The 23,090-nt window shown below is 44.8% G+C and overlaps 1 protein-coding gene across 7 annotated transcripts; it reads right to left on the minus strand.

Annotated features, from left to right (window-relative positions):
- Nucleotides 1–3,824: 3,824 nt before the first annotated feature.
- LOC125693261 (dimethylaniline monooxygenase [N-oxide-forming] 3-like) lies at nucleotides 3,825–22,755 on the minus strand. Of its 7 annotated transcripts, none has more exons than XM_048944947.1 (17): nucleotides 22,648–22,755; nucleotides 17,294–17,407; nucleotides 16,463–16,583; nucleotides 15,639–15,698; nucleotides 15,272–15,507; nucleotides 14,272–14,396; nucleotides 11,986–12,136; nucleotides 11,439–11,535; nucleotides 11,146–11,220; nucleotides 10,911–11,048; nucleotides 9,089–9,277; nucleotides 8,610–8,772; nucleotides 7,654–7,796; nucleotides 7,375–7,574; nucleotides 6,902–7,260; nucleotides 6,422–6,494; nucleotides 3,825–5,423 (listed from the first exon to the last, which is right to left on the minus strand). In XM_048944947.1, the coding sequence occupies exons 7-17, from the start codon at nucleotides 12,090–12,092 to the stop codon at nucleotides 5,084–5,086; spliced, it is 1,884 nt and encodes a 627-aa protein (XP_048800904.1). In that variant the 5' UTR covers nucleotides 12,093–12,136; nucleotides 14,272–14,396; nucleotides 15,272–15,507; nucleotides 15,639–15,698; nucleotides 16,463–16,583; nucleotides 17,294–17,407; nucleotides 22,648–22,755; the 3' UTR covers nucleotides 3,825–5,083. The 7 variants fall into 7 exon arrangements, with proteins under 7 accessions (XP_048800904.1, XP_048800906.1, XP_048800908.1 ...); XM_048944949.1 differs by lacking the exon at nucleotides 22,648–22,755 and adding an exon at nucleotides 22,223–22,333; XM_048944951.1 differs by lacking the exon at nucleotides 15,272–15,507.
- Between the last annotated feature and the right edge of the window lie 335 nt (nucleotides 22,756–23,090).

Consider the following 23,090-nt stretch of genomic DNA (forward strand, 5'->3'; position numbering starts at 1 on the left):
GTGGCACTTTGGGGAGACAGTGGCACACAGGGGGACAAATAGTCAGCAGCAAGTAGCTTTCAGCAGAAAAGCAGGTTTGGACAAATTCCTTTGTAACACTGCATTTCCTATGAACAATTTCAGCTTTCAGTAAGAACTTCAAAACTCTTGGCTTTCCAAGTTCTAAATGAAAACTGGACTTTGTCAAGTTATAGAAAAAAACTACAAGCATAGGCAGTTTATTTATTCACTACTTTTTTTTTTTCTCCTCCCTTGCATGTCAGGAGTTAACTTGCATGACAAACATTTCAGATATGCATAGCTTTTCATTCCCTACCCTATAGAAGAGAAGCCAAAGATAACACCCAGGACCCCAGGACCCCATGCCCCTGCTTGCCCTATGGCAACAACTGCCCTGCTCCCATCCTTTCCCTATAGCAGCTAACCCCAAAAACAATGGGGGGAAGCAAAGTGTTCAACTCACTGCTCAGAAAGGCTCAAAACACTAGGGACCCATGGATATTTCTAGCTATCCCCTTACCTCCCAGCAGCACGCTCACTGCTGCAGGTGAAGCAGCCCCACCTCAATTTATAGGGAATACACGGTGCTACTGTGGGACTGGCTGCACTCATAGTGGTTACATAACCTGGGTTTGCTGTGGAAATTGGGATCTGGCACCAGGCCACCTGGGCGGTGGTGACCACCATGGATGATGGTCAAAGGGATTGTGGTGGTAGGAAGGACTGGTATGATCCAGAGGCATCCCAAGCTCGTTTAGGTGGTGGTGCCCAGCAAACTTGGAGAAGGTGAAGTAGCCACCAGCACAGCAAGGTCCTAAAGGCACAAAAAAGTGGAAATACTCTCCAAAATATCAATGTAACATGTAGCACCATGCAGACATCTCCCAGGGGTGAATTATCATGGAGATTAGGGAGATAGAGTGGCTTGGGATGCAGCTACTTAATGTATTTAGGAGAGACTAGAAAGGAAAACATTAAACCCCTGCAGATGGGTATGTGGGGACACAGAGGTCATGCAGGACTGCAACTTCAGGACAGCTATGGTTTAAGAAGAGACTATGAGTGTTTCTGCCCTGCCCCTCTCCCACCCATTCAAGATCTTGCACCTGCAGAAGTGTTTGCTAGGACTTGGCAAGAGAACATTGCGAATCCACAAGGGAAAACATGTTGTTCACATGCTTCTGGTTCCCTGGATTCCCCAGCCTGGATTTTCAGCTGCTTTCTGTCAGTGGGACATCACTGTCCAGGCTCTGCATACTGAAAGGAGAAGGCCAGGAGAAACCAAACCATCCTATAAAGGCTTCTTGTTCTCTCATCGAGGCATTTTAGATGCTTCCCAGCACCAAGCAGAAGGATGAAATCCCATTCCCCTATTGCCCAGGGTGGGGAGGCTGCAGGAGTGGTGGGGACAGAGGAGGCTGTGTGCAGCTGCTGGTAGCAACATGCCCCTATTTTTTAGAGCTGGATTTTGGTCCTGAAAAGTTTTGTTGAATTACTTGTGCACTGAGGCAGGAGGGATGTCCCTGGGATCAAAAGGCAACTTTCCTGCTAAAAACACAAACAACAAAACCCACTATCCCAAGCAGGAGGGGCTGCTTTCCTATTTACTCTGTGCTGAGAGCAGTGAAGAAGACCCCAAAGCAAGCGGCAGCGAACACCAGCAGCACATTTTTGTTTCTTCTTATCAAAACCAGATATGTTTAGTACCTTGAGCTCTCACAAGGGATGCCAGAGAAGAGACCCAAGGGATGTGCCAGGGCAGGCATGGGCTTGTGAGGACAAGTGCTTTACTCCAACACACCTGGCAAAATTTAACCTGGTTTAATAAGAAGTTCTATGTTTTCCACGTATGCAGGCTGTGGACTTTGTCATGGTGAAGCCCTTGTCCTCGTTAAACCTGCCGCCTCCCCTTGTGTCAGTGGAGGCAGAAAAGAGGCTGCCCTTAGCTTCTTGGGTTTGGAGGTTTCTATCTGCACAGTGAAATGTTTCCATCAGGTGATGACTTAAAAATCTTCACAAGATCAGACCTGGTGGATGCATGCTCTCTCCCTTGTTCACCATGGCCTTGTACCAGGACACAAAGCAGACCCCAACCACAAAGCACCTTCCTATCTCTACCACAGTCCTAAAGTGTTTTTAAGAATTCTGTCAACACAGTTGGTCACATTCTGTAAACACTGACCCTCCTCCTGAGCTCGGTGTTTAAATACTTTCAATTCCTACAAGTACTTCAAGAGCACCTCAAGCACAGGTATGCTGTGCTTGACATTCCCAAACTGTGACATAGAGACACAGCAATGCTCCCCATTCTACAGGGATGAGCTCTTGCACCACCTCAGCCCCCACCCCATCCAACCTGCTGTGTTGATTCCCAGAATGAAGTTCTGGGAAAGGACAAAAACCTGAACATTAGTCAACCTGCTGCTCTCTGTGCACTCGAGTCATAGAACCACTATGATTGGAAAAGACCTCTAACACCTCTTCCAACCCCAACCCAGTACCACCATGTCCACTGCCCGCATCCCTCAGGGCCACACCTCCACAGTTCTTGATCACCTCCAGGGACAGTGACCTCACCACCTCCCATAGCATCCTGTTACAAATTTCCACAGCAGAGCCAGGCTATCAGCTAACTGCATTTGGAGAGATTCAAAGACATTTTGCAATATCACCTCTCCATCAGTTTAAAGGTCCGCTTCCTTAAATTGATAGAGGAGCTCAAGGCTTTGCTTGCTAATTGGCTGGAGGAGATGCGGGGCACTCACAGGTGGTTCTACTGCCGTAGGGCTGCACTGCATGTTAGGAAGAAAAGAGCATGGGACCTCCGGTTTCTTGTATACAAAGTGGATCTGGAAACAGCACCAGAGGTGAGCTGGCAATGCCTTCTCCTGAGGTTGTTTTGACCCAAGTACTATCCCACCCAGGATAGTAGAATCCTCAGTCTGGCCACCCCATGTCTTCATTTGCTAAAATAATGCTCACTTTGCTGAGCTTCCTTGTAAAGTGCAGTTCTCACCCTTGCTGGAAGTTTCCTACAGGCTTGGTTTTTGGTGGGTATTTTTTCAATTTGTCTGAGAGGAATATCACCCAGTTGTAGGGTTGCTTTCTGCAGCTTCAGGGCAGAATTATAGGAGGTACCTGAGGTCGGGCCCACCAGCACAAGGTTTTCCTGCTGCAGCCTCCTACAGCCTGTCCAGCTCCAGACATGCCATCTGCCCCCTGAGATGCTGTTCCCCATCTCCCAGCCCTCCTGCAACTCTCCGCCCAGCTCCCAGCCCCATCCACCCCCTCCTTACATCAGCCTCCAAGCCTCTTTCCCTCAGTTTTTATGCAGGCTCTCAAGGCATAACCTCACCTCACCCAATGTACTGAGGGGGAAATCCATCCAACCTACAGCAGGAGACACACAAAAACTGTTCCTGGTTGCATCTCGAAAGCCTTTGAACCAGACAAGGATAAGCCAGGCTGAGCCTGCTGGACTTCAGACCTGTCTGGGCACAGGCTTTTAAATCTGTTTGCTATGAGCAAACCTAGCAGAGAGTAAATAACAGGTCAGGGAAGACTGAAGCCAAGACTCATCTCTTCTGACCAGGGATCAGCTACACTACACCCTGCACTCAGAATCACCTAGAAAGTGGGACATGGCCATGGTCCTCACGATGAAACCACCAGTCCATCTTTTTGCTCATCAAGAGTGCATTCAGATGTTTTATACCAGGCTTCACCCTAGAGTGAAGTTTTGTGCCCATAGAGATGTCATAACCAACTCTTACTTTCTACGTACAGCAATAAGCAAAGAGTAAGGGCTGTCTGGAATTCACACCTGAATGAGTAATTGTTTTTATTATCTGTATCAGTTAAAGTATTTTGCTGTTAACACTCAAGTTAAAGTAATTTCCCACATCAAGCCCAATGCCTGGCTCAGCTTGCAGCCCAGAGCATGTATTGATCACAAAATGCAATAAAATTCACACTGCTAAATGAAGAGCAAAAACTTCCTCTCATCTGAAATGAGAAGTGTATCCACATTTCAGCTGAGACAGAACTGATTTTTCCTTCACAGCATCTGGTCTGATGCTGCATTTTGGCTTTAGGAGGGAGCCATCATTGATTACTGAGCAATACTTTAGCTGTTGCTGAGCAGCACTGCACAGAGCCAAGGATATTTTTGTTCTCAGCTTCTTGCTGTCCTGACTAAGGGGCTGGGGGACGGAAACAAGGAGGTGGGCAGGGATAGAATCAGGACAGCTGACCTCAAATAGCCAAGGGAATAACCCATACTATATGGCATCATGGAAGGCAGAGGTCGGTCGGTGGGGAAATTGCTAATGCCTCATTTGTTTCATGTATATATTCATGTGTACACATACATGTATAAAATAATTATAACTATAATCCTTTTTTTCCCTTTCTGTCTTTGTAAACACTTTGTAAAGTTTTTATCACAACCCCTGAGTTACATGTTGTGTTTGTTTGGTTTTCTTTTTTCCCCAGTTCTCTCCCCCATCCCACTGAGGAAGGGAGGAGTGAGTGGTGGCGCAAAATGCCAGCTGAAAAACCCTTTTTAGAGCAGACTGTTGATGGCTCCAGAAGCACCACAGGTGGTTACTGCTTCTACACACATCAAATAATCCATCACGCAATGAGCAGAGAAAGAGTAGAAGCTGGTATCAAATGAAACATTGGGCACATCTCTGCTCTGCTAAAGCCACATTAGCAGGTTGGGATGTTGCCTAGCCCAGGCACCTCTCACAGCTCAGAAGTGCAGGCAAGCCAATTTAGCCCAGAGCATACATTTTACACCAAAACATTTAATGAACAGGCAAACATGTTATCTCCATTCCTCCACTATAGAAAAAAAAAAAAAACTGTAGGAAAAGTTGGAATTGAAGCCACATCTGAGAAAGGTCCCAAATTCACAAGGCACCAAGGTTACACTGATTTGTATAGCTGTATATTATATATAGGGGAGCTCTTGAAGAATTATCTGGGCAGGGAGTAAGGCAGGAGCACAGACAATGGCCAGCAGGAAGTATCCTGCACACAGAAGCCACTTGGTAAGCCTGCAGCCCTCCCCATCCCCCTACCAGTAGAGCACAGTGAGGAGGAGGAGAAGCAGGAGGAAGAGCATCCCCAGCACCAGCAGGCTGGGGAGTGTAGTGGTAGCAGGGGGGGCTTCACGTGTCCTTGTGGCCTTCACTGTCCGGTCCCACTGAGTGAAGATGGCTTTCCTGGCTCCACTCCACTTCCCTGGCCCTGTCAGGCGGAACTGGTAGGGGGTGCAGGGGCCAAAGAAGACCTTGAGGGCCAGTAGTGGGTCTGTCAGCAGGAGCTTGAGCAGGTTAGGCTTCGCACCGATGTCTGAGGTCAACTCATTCATGTAGGTGATGTAATCAGTCTGCAGCGTGTCACTTCTCCTGAACCTTTGATAGAAAGGTAGAGGAAGAGAGAGACTGCTTTAGATCTTCTCCTTATTTCTCTCAACATGACATTTTGTGTTCTTGTTGCTTGAGGAGACCCTGTAACAGCAACAAGGATGGGCAGGGAGGAAATCCTCCTTAAATTTAGACATATTCAGTGCACGGTCAAAATAGCACAGGGATTTGGCAGAGAACACAGACAGCTTTCTGTGCTCGGCAGCAGTCTTTTCCCATGACATTAAGGCAAGGGCTGGGAAATCTGCTCTCCCACAAAGCCTTGAAAAGGGGGATGATGTCAGTCTAGGGAAGGTGGCACTTGTCCCTGCCATCCCCTAAAACTGGGGAGCACTTGGGGCATGGCCACACATCACTGCTGCTGGTGGTGGTGGTGAAGGAATCTGGCTGCCCTTGCAGCTCTGTGCTTTGGAACTTCCTGCAGTGCAACAGTTTCTAAAAACAACATAAAACATTGCTTGGGCCATATTCAGCTTTGACCATATTGATATTTGTCAAGTATTGCTTCACTATAATACGAGACACGTGCAAATAGGAGGGTAAACAAGACCTTTGTGTACTTTATGAAACAAAAAAATGTTACTGAAGAATGAGGGAATGCTCTGTTTTCGCTGGGGCCTCACTTTCTGTGCACGTAAGAAATGTTTTTTTCAGACCAATAACACTCTACAAATGCTGCAAAGCAGCATTTTCAGATGGGAAATCTTACCATTATAGATTTTCTGCACAGATTCACCCAATTCAACAGCCCTGAGGCAGTTGGAAACCTGAGAACTGACACAAAGGAAACTGGGTAGGACCTTCCTGTGTTGGTCCCTGTGGGTTTGCTCATCTGGGACATGAACAGAGTAGTTCAGAAGGGTCTCCTTGCAAGGAACTTGCCCCTGCTGCAGCCCTCCCCATGCCCACATCCATCCCACCCAGGCTGAGATGACAGCAAGTCTTTTCCTCTTCCTTCCTGGGCAGTGTCCTATGAGTACGCATACCATTTGATCTTATTCCTCTTCATCTCCTCTATGTCCTCCAGCATCTCACTGACCGAGGGGAGCTTGCAGAGCCCTGGAAGAGCAGGAAGAGTGTCAAAGGTGGGATGCCCATGAGATCCCTCCTGCAGCAGGTGGGGTTTGTAGGGGTCAACTGAATCCTTGGGCACTTTTCTCTTCCCTTTGGTGTCAAGATCTGAGTTTGGATCAAACTTGGGCACTGGGGTTGTAATAAAACAGGTTGCCCTCTCCTTTAGGATGCGTGGTGATGCCCAGGTAGCTGTCCCATCACAGGGACCTCACTGACATCTGCAGCTGGTCAATAAGTGACTTATTCCCCATGATGCAAGGCAGCCCATCCCAAGGAGAACCAGTTACTGGTATTTCCTGCACTCATGCACTGCCCTCGTTTTTAGCTTGAACCTGTATATTGCTGATGGGAAATGCTTCTTCCCATTTAGGGACCTTAGCTCATTCACCTACCCTGAAACACCTTGACCGCCCAGCGGCACTGGACATCTGCTGTCGGGATGGCGGATCCAAAGGACTGGACCAACCCAATGACTGCCATGGTTGGCTTCTCTAGCTGAGGAGGAACAATGCATCTGTAGAGGTTAATCTCCTTGTTCCTGCTTTCGATGATGGATTCATCCTCCATGAAAGGAAAGGAGTGAGAGTAGCCAGTGGCAAAGATAACCACATCGAGGTCATCCTGCACAGTCCCATCTTGAAACAAGACTGACTTTTCTCTGAATTCCTTCACATTTGGCTTTATCAGCACCACACCACAGGTGATGCGGCTCAGGATGTCATCATTCAACACTGGTTCCCTGCGGGATGCTCTGCAAGGGAAAAGTCTGAGTTAGCCCCTGCTGCTGGCCCTGGACAGGCTAGATTCCACTCTGCCTGGGACCAGCACTTATGGTGGCTTTGAGAACAGATGGCTTCATGCTTACCCATCCACCGGCATTAGGCCAAAGTCCTCATGTTTGTACTGCTGGTTCATGCCCCTGACATAGAGCCAGTCACTGACTGCCTTGGGGAGAAAGTTGTCCAGCCATGTCCAGAAACGGGTGATGAGCAGCATGTCCCAGGGGTAGCCAAAGTTCCAGACACGGCTCATCACCCAGGAGCCACTTCGGGAGCTCAGGTAAACCTGGGGGATGATGAGACAGGGGTGAGTCACCCCCGTGGTGGCCACCAGCTCCAACCAGCTCTGGTTCAGGTCTCCATACCTGCGAGGCCACAGTGCTGAGCTCCACAGCAATGTCACAGCCAGAGTTGCCCAAGCCAATCACCAGCACCTTCTTCCCTCTGAACTTTTCTGGCTCCTTGTACTCTCGGCTGTGTAAGTAGGAGCCTTTAAACTTCTCTATCCCTGGGAGCAGGAAGACAAAAAGGGATAAGTCATCAGTGAAGAAGCGTGTCTGTGTTAACCTTGGTTGCTCCCACTCCTGCAGGCATTGCCAGAGCATGTTTGGGAGTTGCTCACAGCAGAGGGATGCTGGAAAGCTGCAGAAAGGTTTCGTCTCTGGATTCATTCAATATTTAAACAGGGAGGAGCATGCGAGAACAGGATAACTTTGTGTGGTATTTGTGTTCCTTAAAGGTACAACCCAGCATCACCCTGAGACACCAGACCAGCCACGGTCCATCCGCTTGGTGTGTCTTTGTGCCTTTGCACCAGTGATAGGAAAACTTCAATTTTTAAAACGGAAGGTGAGAAAGGACACAATGGGAGTTTTCCCAGCCTCCCAAGACCTCACCTCCTCCAAACAGACCCCCAGCACCAAATACTTCTCATCACAGGAAGTTCTCCCACTGCTGATCCTGTAAGCAGAGGCAAAGTTCGCACACAGCATTTGTACCAGAAACCATGGAAAAATGCCAACAGAAGTGCCTTAAGAAACCCTTTAGTGAAGAAACTTCTATTAAATGGAAACACCCTGCAATAATTTTTCCAGGAAACATTAGCATTGCCTCCAGTAAAAATGCCCCTGCTTTGACATGGTTTGGATACAGTCTTTTGTCTTAAAAAAAAAAAAAAGTTTTGATCTCCTGAACAGAGCTCACCCCAACACCAATCTTTGATGCTGGAAAAAAAAAAAAAACAAAACCAAAAACCATCCAACATTTGAATGTAAAGTGCACACCTGGCTGCGTGATGCTGAATCAAGTTCATTTAGCTTACCTGGGAAGTGGGCAAGGGGGAGGTTTGGGCAGACATGGTGTCCAGTGCAAACCATAACAGCATCGAAAACCGCTGCCTCTTCCTTCCCGTCTCTCCGTGTAACCACCTCCCACTGCCCCGTAGCGCTGAAGTCAGGGCGCTTCCTTATCTTGGTGACTGTGGTCTTAAAGGAAAGGGATAAAGGTGTAGAAAGCACTCCAGGAGACCCACTGCAGCCAGGCATGCTCTGTCCTTGTCCCCACCAGACACAATGTCACAGACCTGGCAATTATTTTGGATGGAGAAAAACCACCGGTGTCCTCCCATTCCATGTGATTTTCCATCCCAGTAGTAGTGGTTTCTCCATATTGGTTGTTTATTTGACACAACCAAACCAGAATCTGGTGAGACCCAATTTAACAAAACTAGCAAGCTTCTCCCCCAGGATGTCTATCCCAGGATTTTCTTTGAGACACAGCAGCAATGTCCATCCCACCTACCTTAAAGCGGATGTGCTGGAGAAGGTCAAAATGCTGTGCGTAGTCACGGATGTACTTCTGGAGCCTTGTGTTGTGCATATAGTTGGGGTAGTCGTCGGGGAAGGGGAAGTCAGGGTAGCACATCATCTCCTTGCAGGAATTGGTGAAGACAGTGCGGTAGATGCTAGCTCTGCCTTCCTCTGGCTTTTCCTGGAGGGAGGGGAGAGGGCTTTGATTAGAGGGGTCAGTTATGGACACCCCAGAAAGTCATAAGCCACAAGCAAGAAAATGCTAAACTAGTCTGGATATAACCTCACCCAATGTCATGACTGCTAGGAGAATCTCAGTTTTGGAGACCTGAACCACAATATCTGGCTCTCAAAGCAATGTCTTCACCCACCTCCTCCAATGCTTTCTATGCCCTCCTTTCCTGGCCATGTAATTCCCAGCCTGTCCTTCCACTCAGCTTCACCAACCAAACCTAGAAACGAGGCCACTGAGCACCCCAGAGGGTCATCCTTAGCCCACTGCTTACCTTTCTCATATGCTCACAGGCTTTGTGGGCTCATCCTGAAGAGCCATATACAGTACATCCCTGTTATAACCTCAGAGTCCTCTACTCAGTATAATATCTTCTGCATTTACCTTATAGAAAGATCAGCTCTGTTGATGTCTGTGCTCAGCTTTGCGCAAACACACAGCTGCTATTTTCAACTTCAGGCCTTGCTTCTTATAAACATCACTTGCAGAGTTCAAAGTGATATTTCCCTCTGCTTAGCTGGAGCACACAGGGGACGTTGCAGACTTATCACTCAAAAGGGAAAAAAAATCCAGGCAACATCAGCAGCTAAGAAAAATACTTTGTCCTAAATCTGCTCTGCATCTGGCCTGCTGGCCAACAATCTTGTGACATAGCAAGGATCACATCCCTGCCAAACTCTCAGATGTCCTGTGTACAAGATGATCCAGCACTGTTGTCTGGACACCAGGGCATTCAGAGCAGCTGCTGACTTTTCTGGCTGGGATTTACATCCCCAGCTTTGCCCAGGTGGTATTAGGGGATGGATGCACCTGCAGCAAGGGGACAGCAAATTTTGGGTGACATCCTCACTGCAGGTTCACCTGCTCAGTGGGCAGAATGGAGCAGATGTGCAACATTTACCACATCTTTAATAAGCCACAGGGGTAATTAATAAAACAGTGTTTCACCCACGCAGAACTGCCACAAAACTGTCTTTTCTGCTGCAAAAGTTTGGTTAAAAATACATCCAAGGGAGCTTGAAGGAAACTGAAGAACAGAAGGTTATTTGCATCAGAACAAAAGAAAAGAAAAAGAAAAGGAAGAAAGCCCCACCAAATTCTAAGTGTTACATAGAATTACTCTTGTCAAAATAAGAGTCTCACTGGGGCTGGAGGTGTCCATGTTCCAGCCGATCCTAGAATCAGCAAGCCCAGATCAGTATCTTGCTGAAATTACTCTGTACAGTGCTTTTGCATTCCAAAAATACTCTGGGTTAAAAATTAAACCAACTCCTCAGCTTTCTAGTGATAGAACGTATGGGCGACCCCAGGCAGAGCCCATAGGAACACCCCAAAGCCATCAAGTATAGTAACCAACTGACCCCTATGAGTGCAAATATGCCCCGAGGGGCCGTGAGGAGAGCATTCTCCAGGCACTTAAGAGCTGGTTAGCCATTGCCCAGAGCTAACCTGATGTCTTCACCCCCTACCGTAAGTTTTAACGTGATCATTTCCTCCACTTGAGTGGCTCTTGCAGCCACCACTCCCCAAACTCTCTCCTAGCCCCAGACTGCCAGAAGAGCACGCAGCCCAAGCCCCTCACCGTGTAGCGCCAGAGCCCCCCGATGTCCTCACTCAGCTCGAAGCAGACGGGCTCCAGCCCCTCTTCCAGGCAGCACTTGATGGCTGCCAACCCGCTGATGCCTGCGCCCACCACAGCCACACGTCGCACCATGGTGTCCTGCGGGTGGGAGAGAGGCTGTCAAGGTGCCATGTTACGATCCTAGGCCGTCTGGCCCCATGCAACACCTGGAGCTTTTTCATCTGTCCTCGCTTACCTGTGCAGCCCGCGGTGCCTCAGAGCTTGGAGTGGGAGCTGTGGGAGGAGAGGATCTGTGGCTTTGAGGCGTTTCCTACCAAGAGAAAAGCTTTTATCTGGCACAGCATGGGAGGCAGGGCCAGAGCCCTGCAGCAGTTTGGATGGCTGCCTTCTGTTGGGTGGACTTTAGCAGTCCCACAGCTGCAACATGAGGAGCTGTGGGCTCAGAGCTCTTGAGTTAGGAAATCAGTACTTTGGGCTGGAATTACTTGCAAGCAAGAGGTCAAGGACACAAGCAGCTCCCCCCAGCACCTCTGCAAGGCTGCATGGCAACATCCAAGTCACTGAGAGCAGATGAGGCTCTGGAAAGGCTGCACAACAAGTTCTGAGTTCAGTTCTGGGCCCCTCACTACAAAAAAAGAAAAAGACATCAAGGCCCTAGAGTGTGCCCAGAGAAGAGCAGCAGGGCTGTGCGGAGTCTGGAGCACAAACATAATGGGGAGTGGCTCAGGGAATGGCATGGGTCAGGGATGGAGAAGAGGAGCTCAGGGGACACCTTACTGCTTACGCAAAATGCCTAAAAGGAGGCTGTGGTGAGATGGGGGTTGGCCCCTGCTCCTGGGTAACAGCAACAGGATGGGAAGTGATGGTCTCAGGTTGTGTCAGATAAGACATTTTAGTGGAACCACGTATGTATTTTGATATGTAATCTTTTGTTGACAGGGTAATTCTATTTTTTTTTTTTCTTTCCAGAATATAAAGTACTTCAATCTTTGCTATTTTAAGCAATTAGCTTTAAAACTGTTTGTTTTTAATATACATATCTGGGCATTAAAGAACCATAAAGGTAGGAAGTGACCTCTGGAAATCCCCCAGTCTGATCCTCCAGTCCAACTGCCATGGTAAGGCATGTTCCCAGAGCAGGTGGCCCAGCAAATCATCCAGGTGGATTTTGAATATCTCCATAGCAGGAAACTCCACAATATCTGGGGGCAGCTGGCTCCAGTGCTCTGTGGGTTAAGTAGGAATACAGAAACTTTAAAACATCTGAGGTCAAGAGCTTTACTATACTAATATAATAAGAAAATTCTTAATTTTCTATTTTTCCCTGTAGGCTTTTTGGAGGAGATACTCGGCAAGAAAAAGTTATTTACAGCTAAGATACTATGTTATTTTTGTACAAAGGATAAGGATGTTGTTGTCTATCACTGCATAAAAACAAATTCTTTGGGCTACTGTTACAATTCAGAATCATCTGCATGCATCTAAACTGGCAAAGGAAGATCGACAAAGATACAAAATCTTAAGGTCTTCAGCACTCACTGTACAATCTGCGTTCAGAAAATGGAGAACACACAAAGTTCAAGAGAAAATTAGAGCAGCTTTAGTGCTCCAGAGGTATTTCAGAAAATGGCAATCTTCAAAACTGGCTAAAGGAAAGAGCTGCCCTTGTCATTCAGTCTTGGCATAGGACTCACAGCGAGATGAAACAGTTTTAAGCAAAGCATTATCAAGATTCAGCCTTGGCACAGGTGTCAGCTAGGTGTATTTACAAGGAATACAGGACACAAATAGTGACCAGTCAGCAGTATTACAGAGCTTATAAATCAGGGAAAAATGAGAAAGAACTATTTGCAAAAGCGTGCAGCAGTAGTACTTCTCCAAGCTGCTTCTAGAGGCAAGAAAGCACATATATCATACAGGCAAACAAAAGCAGCTTGTGTTGTTCAACCACTGTGGAAAATTAAAGAAACAAATTTTTACTATTAAAAAAAACTGTCACTTTATTGCAGTCACATATGAGGAAAATACCAACAAGTAAAAATATACAAAGAGATGAAAAACGCTGCTTCTGTAGTTCAAGCTTGGTATAGGGCACATGTCACTTCTAAAAAAGCAGCCTCATCTTTCCAGATGCGTCTGGCTGCCATTGTCCTTCAGTCTGCCTACAGAGGAAGGAAAGCTAGGAAAGCAGCTCACATATTGAGATCTGTGATTAAAAATTCAGTCATGTTTCCGTGCTTATGTCATCCGAAAGAGATTTTAAAAATTGAGAAATGCTACAGTGAAAATTCAAGCTTATGTAAAAATGAGACAAGCTTGTAGGTATTACTGTGCCTTAAGGGAAGCACCACTTTATGTCCAGTAAAGGTATCAGTCTCGTAGATATGCTCTTCAACTTAAGGAAGATTACAGGAAAATGAAGAGAGATTGCATAAGAATTCAAGCTGCAGTTTGAGGCTATCTTGTCAAGAAGCAAATAAAAAGGTGAAGGAAGACTGCAGTATTTCTCCAGGCACAGTATCAAATGAGGAGGACCAGGGCACATTATTTATCTACTGTTGTCATTCAGAAACACTACTGTGCATACCACAGGCAGTTCTGTCAGAGGCAGAAGTTCCTGCAAGTTAGAAAACCAGCAGTGTGCATACAGGCAGCCGACAGGGATCATAAGGCACACAAAAAGCTTAAGCTTGAACATTGAGCTGCTGTCAAAATTCAAACAGCTTTTAGAGCTCATGCTGTAAGAGAAAAACAGAACTTGCAAGACTAGTAAAGGCAAAGTCTGACCTTCCTAAAGATAAGAGCAGTCTGCTTACTTTACAAGCAGCTTTTCACAGTTACCAGGTTCAAAAGCAAATTCAAAGACAATGTTCTGCTGCAACTGCAATACAATCTGCCTTCAGAAAATTCATGGCTCTGAAAATGCTCAGACTTGTGAACCATGCTGCACTCACTATCCAAAGGTGTTACAGAGCCAGCGTCATAAGCCAAAAAAACCGGCAGGAGTACACGGAGCTGTGGAACTGTGTAGTACATACTTCAGCAAGAAAAAAGATTCAAAGGAAGCCCAACCTTGCAACAATTACTCAGTCCTATTACAGAATGCATGTCAATCAATTAAAATTTAAAAAACTAAGGCAATCCACTCTAGTGATGCAGAGATACTTTACAGCTTACCGTACGAAAAAAAAACAACAACGTGCACTTTATCTAAAGACAAAGGCAGCTGTGCTAGTCTTGCAGTCTGCATACTGTGGGATGACTGTGAGGAAACAGCTGAGGGAATTAAGCAAAGCTGCGACAACAATACAAGCAGCCTTCAAATCGGACCTAGTAAAAAAGGACAGTTTAATATACATACGTGGGCATTAGGGAATCATAGAGGTAGGAAGCGGCATCTGGAGATTCCCCAGTCTGATCCTCCAGAACAACTAGCAAGACTGGAGATACGTGCCACAAGGAAGATTAGGCCTTTTCTTCAGATGGCTGTGCAACATAGAAAACTCGCACGACTTAAAAGAGCAGCTATTACATTACAAGCCTATAACTTAATACACAAAGCTAAATCACAGCATGGGAGCTATAAAAAAAGCAACTGTTGTCTTACAGCAGCGGTACCAATCCCACCTGATTGTAAAACACCACAGAATGATATATTTAAAAACCCAGGAAAAAAACTATTATTGTGCAGGCTACAGTCAGAAGATTCATTGTAAAGAAGATGTTCCAGAAAATGGAAGAACAAACAATAAAAATTCAGGTACTTATATATGTATAGGATATTGTTTGTTGTTCTCTGTTGGAAAACTGCTATTTCAAATGATGGTTAAAACCATATAACTTACAACAGAACCATACTCCACAGTATATTAAGGGTGTAAAGGTAACTGTGTAAGGGTAACCACAGCAGGACACAGAAATCAGTCTGGCTCCATTTCGCCTTTCCTTGCTGAGGCATTCATCTTAGAAGTCATAGTCCTTTTTTCCTTATCTTTCCCCTAAAATGTTACTATTTAAAATTTAACCTCTGATGTTTGTGTGTGTTTCTATCGTTCTTTTAAGAACATTTTTATCTTAACTGGCTTTCACCTACTTAAATACTAATAGCTTAATGAATACTTTCTTCAGAACGTATCTTAAAGCTGTTCAGATGTATTGAAATAAGTGAGCTCTAGTATGGGATATAAGGTGAAGTAAAGACAGGAGAGGTATGACCACATTCTTTAAGACTTTGATTTACTTAGATACATAATCAACAAACATACAAAATAAAATAGTTAAATTGGTATCCACAAACCATATATAGCTAGGAAGATTATCACACTGGAAAGGAATAATCAGAAACAACCAAAAACGCTCACCCACAATGTAGGCTCACAGAAAAAACTCCAAGAAGAGCACTCTCCAGAAAGAGAACGTTACTCAGTGGCAGTCAGCCCTTAAATGGGGTCTAGGAGAGGTGCAGCCAGGCTCCATCCCTTCCAGTCACACAGGTGAATTGCCTTCACCTGTACTCCTGCAGCTGACTCAGTGCTGGCCTCAGGTGATCAATCAGAGGTCCAGGCCATGGTGCAGCAGTTCCCATACACTCTCCTTCCTAAATAAGCAGCATTAAGAGTTTGGGTGTTTGCTTTTTTTCTTTAGATCTGTTAAATAGCTCCAGACTAATTTTGGTGCCTATATAAAATATTTTGAATAGGGATGTGAAGAGATGTATTTCATTCTTACCGCATGCCTCAGCTGGTACATTAGGTGTGAAACTGTAGTCTGTGATGTCTCAGACACGCTCTGCAAAGGGGAAGTATTTAGTTTTGACACTTTCCTTCCCTCTTTGATTGGATAAAATATCAAGAAGGGTTGGCAAGAAGTAAACTTGTCAAACATAGGTTTTCAATCTTACATCCATTCAACAGATATCTATATTCAAATTCTTTTTTTCTTATTTCAGGAAAAAATAGAATACTAAGGCTAAACTTATTTCTAAATTATTCTATACCCATTCTAATGTATTATTATTATTATTTAAAATGTAGAATCTATTTCTGGGGGACTTCATGTGGCTGGGAAGCAAAAAGTGAAGCTGCTTGTGGCATTTTAAAATAGCCCAAAGTGCAAAAGTGATTTTTGTCACATGGATGCCAGACAAGCCACAGATTTTCTCAGGAAGAATATGGATTTTGCTTTTTCTTCTAGTTGGGAAATTAATTTGAAGATCGGTTAGAAGATCTCTTATTTCTTTCTGGTATAACAGTATGAAAGAACCACTCAAGCAGTATATGAAGGAGATAATTCTATAGATACATTACTGAAACTACTGCAAATGTACAGAGGGAAAGCTGGGGACAAAATTTTGGAAGAAGGAGGAAGTATTTTCACGAAGACTTGTTGTTTGAAAGGCCATCCTTTCAAAGGACCCAAAGACAGCGTTGGTGAGACCTGGTGTCTCCTTTTCAATACTTTATCATTGTTTTTTGCTATTCTAGCATGTTTTGGTGTTATATACAACACCATTTGTGGGTTTTTTTTTTTCCTTCTTGCCTAATATCTGTTACCTGTTATAACTAAACTTTGTTGGTGGGAAAATGCAATTCCAAGGTGGTGAAAACAGTCATTATGCAGTGGTGTTTGATTTGTCACTCAGAGTATGACACCAAGTTTTTGATCCTGCGATACCTGCAAGATTATATGTTGCATTTGTTAGTTGAAAAAGGTTTTTGATGAATTTCTATCAGTTTCTTTGCATTATGTAAAGTTTAGTTGCTGGCTTTAAAAAAAAAAGAAAAAAAAATCCCTACTTCTGAGAGCTTGCCATTACTTTTCATGTAAAGTTAAAATCTATATTGTCAGTAAAAGCTAGCAATACTATTTATGCCTTTGTGTGACATATTGTATCGTAACAGAGCCATAGCCTGGTTTTGGAAAAAACAAGTAAACAAAAAACCAAAGTTTATTTGTTCATACTTATGGATGGAATCACCAACTAGAGCAGTCTGGGTTCCATGCTAGAAATAGGATAAACTTGAATAAATCTGATGAAGCCACCAGAAATGAGCACTTGGGTTGTTCAGTCACTTCTAACCACGGCGTTAGTCTTTGATTTGATAAGAAGATGCACAAAAACACTGATTTGTGTCTCTGTACCACTTGTTAGAGACATACACTAACATAACAAAATTAGCTCAGATGAGAAATTATTAATATTTGAATTTCGATTCTAGGATGTTCTGAAGTCTCAGGTGATGCTCCGTGTATGTATTTTGATAGCAGTAGTAGTCAGCGTGCTGGTTTTAAAACAGCTTCACCGTACTTTCGGGTAGAAGCTTGGTGTATATTAAAAATGTCCACTTTCTATTGAACAAAACAGATTTCTAAGTTTAAGTTACCTTAAAGTTTGTGCTGTTTTCACCTTTTCTCAGGAAATCTGAAGCATGCCAAGAGTTGTTACGTGTGTTCAAAGCCTCTTACAGCTCATAAGTGCAAAATGGATGCAGAGAATGCTTGTGGAAACAGAAGACAAACACTTGAATTAGTGGGATTTCCTTTATTCCTGTAACTCCTCTAAGAATAAAGACAGTTTCAAGGTACGTGCCTAAAAATTAGTCTGCTGTTTTTACAGTGACAGCACTCTATTTTAGTGATAAACCACTCTTATTTCCACAGAATTAAACTGGACTTGGATTTGAGAAAATATAACATGCAAGAAGTTGTGGATCCTCTCCAAGCAATCGTAGTGGTGATGGATACACTTGGCATTGCCTGCTACTGAAATGTAAATTAACATATTTGTACAGCACATATGCAGCAGGCAGCTAAATGATTTTAAAATGAAATAAATAATTGTCAAGCTGCTCTTGAACGTGTTTCTGTAATTATCTTTTCTGTATTGTATTTTGAAATCCTGCCAAAATCAAATGTACAATAAAATCTTATGTCCTTGTCTACTTTGCCGTTCCATTGACATTGTTCTTTGTACAGCTCTGAATCTTACCCATGTTAAGGTATTTCTCACTCTGACCAAGTGTTGCGTAGTTGTTTATATCTGACAGTTACATTGGCCTGCCAATGTGGAAAGGTGTGGGAAGGAGAGAGAGTGTGCTGACTTGAAAATTGGCTCGTGATTTCCCAGGGCCTGACAGATCATGCGTGACTGTAGGAGACCTTAAAAAAAAATATTTGTTTTTCTAAGCTACAAGATTATGACGGAACAAAGGGTTCTTATAAGGATGACTTATAGAAAATCTGACCTGCTATTTTAAGGGAGGTAATTCTGTGAGATTTCTTACCATCGTGTCATCAACACATAATAGTGTGCATCTCATCCAGCTGAACAGTGTTCATCACAGCATCTCCCTGAAATGCTGTTCTGCCGTGCCTAGGAATTGCATTTTCTTAGAGCACGGTCAAGAAAACCAAACCAATAACCTCCTGCTCTCTGTTACCAAACAGATGTTCTAGATGTATTCCATGTTTTGACACATTGAAAAGCAAACACTGAAAATTCAACTGTTGAGTGTTGATGTTAAAGATTCCTGAGAAGCAGCATTCATGGTCTTTTTGTATTCCCTTCTATTTCCTGATAAATGTACATCAGTGTCACTGAAGTGCTCTGCTTAGAGGGTGAAACAGAAACACTGCACCCAAAAAACTGAATGTAGTTTCTCAAAGTTATCTTGCCTAGGCTTTATGAGCAGAACAAAGACCATCACTACTAAAGTTTCACTCATTTCTAGCAACCACATTTCCTTCACAGCACAGAAGTGGAAAGGGTGGAAAAGAAGTACATTTCAAGTAAACGGGCAAGTCCAATGAAAAGCATTTAATCAGTACTAAGATGAGACTTTCCAGTCCTTCTAACGTGTTCCTGAAGTAACTGTAAAGCCAACCTACATGAATGTAATAGCAGCTTCCAGGTCAACAGATGATGTGTGTGCATGTCTACAAGAGTGACAATGAAGTAATGAAAATGGAAGCAATTCTCAAATGAGAGCCGAGAGCAGGAAACTCAATGCTTACATTTATAAGCTTATCTTTTAAGTGTAATTATTACTGTGATTTACAAAATTTAAAATCGGTACTAATTGTTGATAGAGACTTGCTTGTTTTGATGTAAAGCTGTGAAAGATTAGTGTGGCACTTCCTTTTCCTTTCGCATTTCATTTCTGCTATTTTAAGCCTGTTGGTGCCCTGCTTAGACAAGCAATAAAAGTCTCTCTCATGCATGGAGTCAAACACAATCTGCCCAATTTTAGTTATGAACTTCAAAATGCAGCTATCCGAGCAAAGAAGGGAAATTAAAACAGGTTTCTTAACTATTTGTTATGAGCAGGCATGTTAGTGAAGTTCCAGTCCCCCTGAGCTGCAAAATGAGCCGGCGGGGAAGAAGACTGGCGTGGATGAATAGGGAGCTATTCTTGAGGCTCCGGGAGAAAAAGGAATCTACTGCCTGTGGAAAGAGGGACAGGCCACTCAGAATGAATACAAGGAAGTTGTTAGGATGTGTAGAGGTGAAATCAGAAAGGCAAAAGCCCAGCTTGAATTTAACCTAGCCGCTGGGGTGAAAAGGAATAAGAAACTCTTTTATAAATACATTAACAGTAAGAGGAGGACAAAGGAGAATATCCACTCTTTGCTGGATGAGGCTGGGAATGTGACCACTGAGGATGAGGAAAAGGCGGAGGTTCTGAATGCCTTCTTTACGTCTGTCTTTAAAAGTCAGACCAGTTATCCTCAGGACACTCCTCTCTCTGACCTGGTAATCTCGGCCGGGGAGCACACTAACCCTCCTGTGATTCTGAAAGAAACAGTCAGAGACCTACTGCTCCAGCTGTACTGTCACAAGTCGATGGGGCCAGATGAGATCCACCCGAGAGTGCTGAGGGGACTGGCAGAGGTGATAGCCGAGCCGCTTTCCATCATCTGTCAGCGCTCCTTGTTGACTGGTGAGGTCCCAGAAGACTGGAGGCTTGCCAATGTGACTCCCATTTATAAGAAAGGTCGTAAGGAGGATCCGGGGAACTACAGGCCTGTCAGCCTGACCTCGGTGCCAGGGAAGGTTATGGAGCAGATTGTCTTGAGGGAGATCATGCGGCATGTGCGGGATGAGCGGGGGATCAGGCCTAGCCAGCATGGGTTTGTGAAGGGCAGGCCCTGCTTGACCAACCTGATCTCCTTCTATGATCTAGTGACCCATCTGGTGGATGAGGGAAAGGCTGTTGATGTGGTCTACCTAGACTTCAGCAAAGCCTTTGACACTGTCTCCCACAGCATTCTCCTGCAGAAGCTGGCAGCCCGAGGCTTGGATGGGTACACTCTTGGCTGGGTAAGGAGCTGGCTGGAGGGCCGGGCACAGAGAGTGGTGGTGAACGGAGTCAAATCCAGCTGGCAACCGGTCGTGAGTGGTGTTCCGCAGGGGTCGGTGCTGGGGCCTGTCCTCTTCAATATCTTTATTGATGACCTCGATGAGGGCATCGAGTGCACCCTCAGTAAATTTGCAGATGACACCAAATTGGCTGGAAGTGTGGATCTGCCTGGGGGTAGCAAGGCCCTACAGAGGGACCTGGACAGGCTGGAGAGCTGGGCTGGAGCCAATGGGATGAGTTTCAACAAGGCCAAATGCCGGGTCCTGCACTTCGGCTACAACAACCCCAGGTGACGCTACAGGCGTCTGTGTGTCTGTGTACAGGTGTGGCTGGAGGACTGCGTAGAGGAAATGGACCTGGGGGTATTGATTGATGCTCGGCTGAACATGAACCGACAGTGTGCCCAGGTGGCCAAGAAGGCCAATGGCATCCTGGCTTGCATCAGAAACAGTGTTGCAAGCAGGAGCAGAGAGGTGATTGTTCCCCTATATTCAGCACTAGTGAGGCCGCATCTCGAGTACTGTGTCCAGTTCTGGGCCCCTCACTGCAAGAAAGATATTGAGGCCCTGGAACGTGTTCAAAGGAGGGCAACAAAGCTGGTGAGGGGTCTGGAACACAGGCCATATGAGGAGAGGCTGAAGGAGCTGGGAATGTTCAGCCTGGAGAAGAGGAGGCTCAGGGGAGACCTCATTGCTCTCTATAACTTCCTGAAGGGAGGTTGTAGTGAGCTGGGGGTCGGCCTCTTCTCTCGTGTCAGTAGTGATAGGACCAGAGGGAATGGTTTCAAGCTACGGCAGGGGAGATTCAGGCTGGACATGAGGAAGTATTACTTTTCAGAAAGGGTGGTCAGGCACTGGAATGGACTGCCCAGGGAGGTGGTGGAATCACCGAGCCTGGGGGTGTTCAAGGAAAGGCTGGATGTTGTGCTGAGGGACATGGTTTAGTGGGAGCTACTGGGAATAGGTGAATTGGACTGGATGATCTTTTAGGTCTTTTCCAACCTTGGTGATTCTATGATTCTATGATTCTATGATTTACAGGGTCAGTTTAATTAGGGTATGGAACACAAGCGTCTAGGCACTACGATACCACAAAGAAGCTCATTCTCGTTTTATATAATCCCAAAATCAACAGATGCTAATTGAAACAAATCAAGGAAGTGATGGTAGTACATATAGGTGCACTCAGATTCCCAGCCTGACTAATAATGGTCAGATTTACAAAAACATTTGTAATACTTCAAGCATAACAAGGACAGGTACAAAACCCCGTGCTGCATATTCTGGATCCACTATTTTGACTGCGGCATAGGCAAGATTCACGAGATAGGCGTAGGCGAGATACGTCATGCCTCTTGTCGTCAATGTCATCAGCACCGTTATTTCTGTAGCAACAACATGCTGGCCTTACACCCACCTCTTGCTAGAAGCATAACAGACAACACCTGTGAAGATAGTCTTCTGATCACCCATCACATTCAGATTGCAAGGAGGAAAACCATCCATATGAACGAGAAGCGAAACGGCGCTCTGCCTCTCCTTTACCAACTTTGAGCCAGCTACCTCAGCAGCCAGATCAGCTGAGCACTTTTGATGGGCTTTTGACCGCTGAGGTAAAAAAATGTCTAAAAATCACATTGCTTATGTACCCATTATCACAAATATATGAACCTAGGTACAGCCACGCTCTTCCTCTCTATACTTCTTTCGCCCTCAATCTAAGCACAGCTCAGATTTCCTGAGGCAGTAGCAAGAACAGAGCCGGTTATCTTACGCGTCCCAAGACAAGCTGAGGTTAAACTACTCCAATAGCCCGTGTCATTAAGCACTTAATAAAAATGAGTAATGGAGCGCTTGCTGCTCAAAACAGAGGGATGCACTTTTTCATTCAGTAATACAGCGTTCTGATTTTAAAAAATCAATGAGCAGAAACTGAACAGCAAAGTTTTGTTACCATTAAGCGAGGTATTCTTTATAGGCAAGGCTGGGGCAGCATCGCGATAACTCTCCGAGAGTGCTCCACCAGTTGACTGTTCCGAAATGGGTTGTATTTCCACATTCATTACCTTCCCACATTCATTAACCTACCCACCCCCAGTGACCATCGAACAGGCATGGCCTTATTTTGTGATCTTTGATGTCATCTGGTGTCCTAGCATTGCGACAGTCCGTCCTCAGTCCTCACTTGTTGTTTGTCTGTTTAATCAATTATTCTGGGCAAAATTCAATTTAAAAAAGAACTGTGCTCTTGCTTGAGCTAATGATTATAAATGATTATTTTATATGTACATTAACAAAAAAAAAAAACCTCATAACTTGTTTATTTTTTAATTAAATTTAAGTGAGTATGGATTATACAAAAGATGCTTTTCGACTCACCTTTCGCATGCAATTAATCATAACTCAAAGTTCAGCTCCTCCTTTCTTCTTATCATCTGACCATCAGAAAAGCAACGTCAGGTGCACTTTCCAAGAGTCCAGCAAAAGGCTCTTTCAAAGAAATACCAAGTCCTCTCGCAGTGTACTTCAGCTAGCTCAGTGACTGGAAGTTTGTTGCGTCATTGACTGGAATATGCTGCTGTTCCTAAGGCAGCAACAGCTCACACAAATAATTGTAAGCCCTGTGCTGTTATGTTATTTGTCTCCCAGAGCAATTCCCTGATTATGTTCGAGTAAACGGAAGCCTTTTGCAAGCTGCAAGACGACCCGTCACCAAACCTGCTCCTTCTCCCAGAGCACACTGCAATATATCACACAGTCTCGGCAGGATCTCTGCTGATGGCTGTGAAAATATATCTGTAACAATGTACAATAAGAACATT

The sequence above is a fragment of the Lagopus muta genome, chromosome 5, assembly GCF_023343835.1.
Source record: "Lagopus muta isolate bLagMut1 chromosome 5, bLagMut1 primary, whole genome shotgun sequence".
NCBI lineage: Eukaryota > Metazoa > Chordata > Aves > Galliformes > Phasianidae > Lagopus > Lagopus muta.

What these genes read in the sequence shown, in the direction of transcription:
- LOC125693261 (XM_048944946.1), bottom strand. Translation starts at nt 22,331, where the DNA reads ATGAATGTGGAAATACAACCCATTTCGGAACAGTCAACTGGTGGAGCA. An exon ending in AAAGAATACCTCGCTTAATG is followed by an intron (nt 12,137 to 22,222) that starts GTAACAAAACTT and finishes CTTAACCCACAG; the next exon opens with AGCACTGGAGCCAGCTGCCC. An exon ending in TGCCATGCAGCCTTGCAGAG is followed by an intron (nt 11,221 to 11,438) that starts GTGCTGGGGGGA and finishes TTCTCTTGGTAG; the next exon opens with GAAACGCCTCAAAGCCACAG.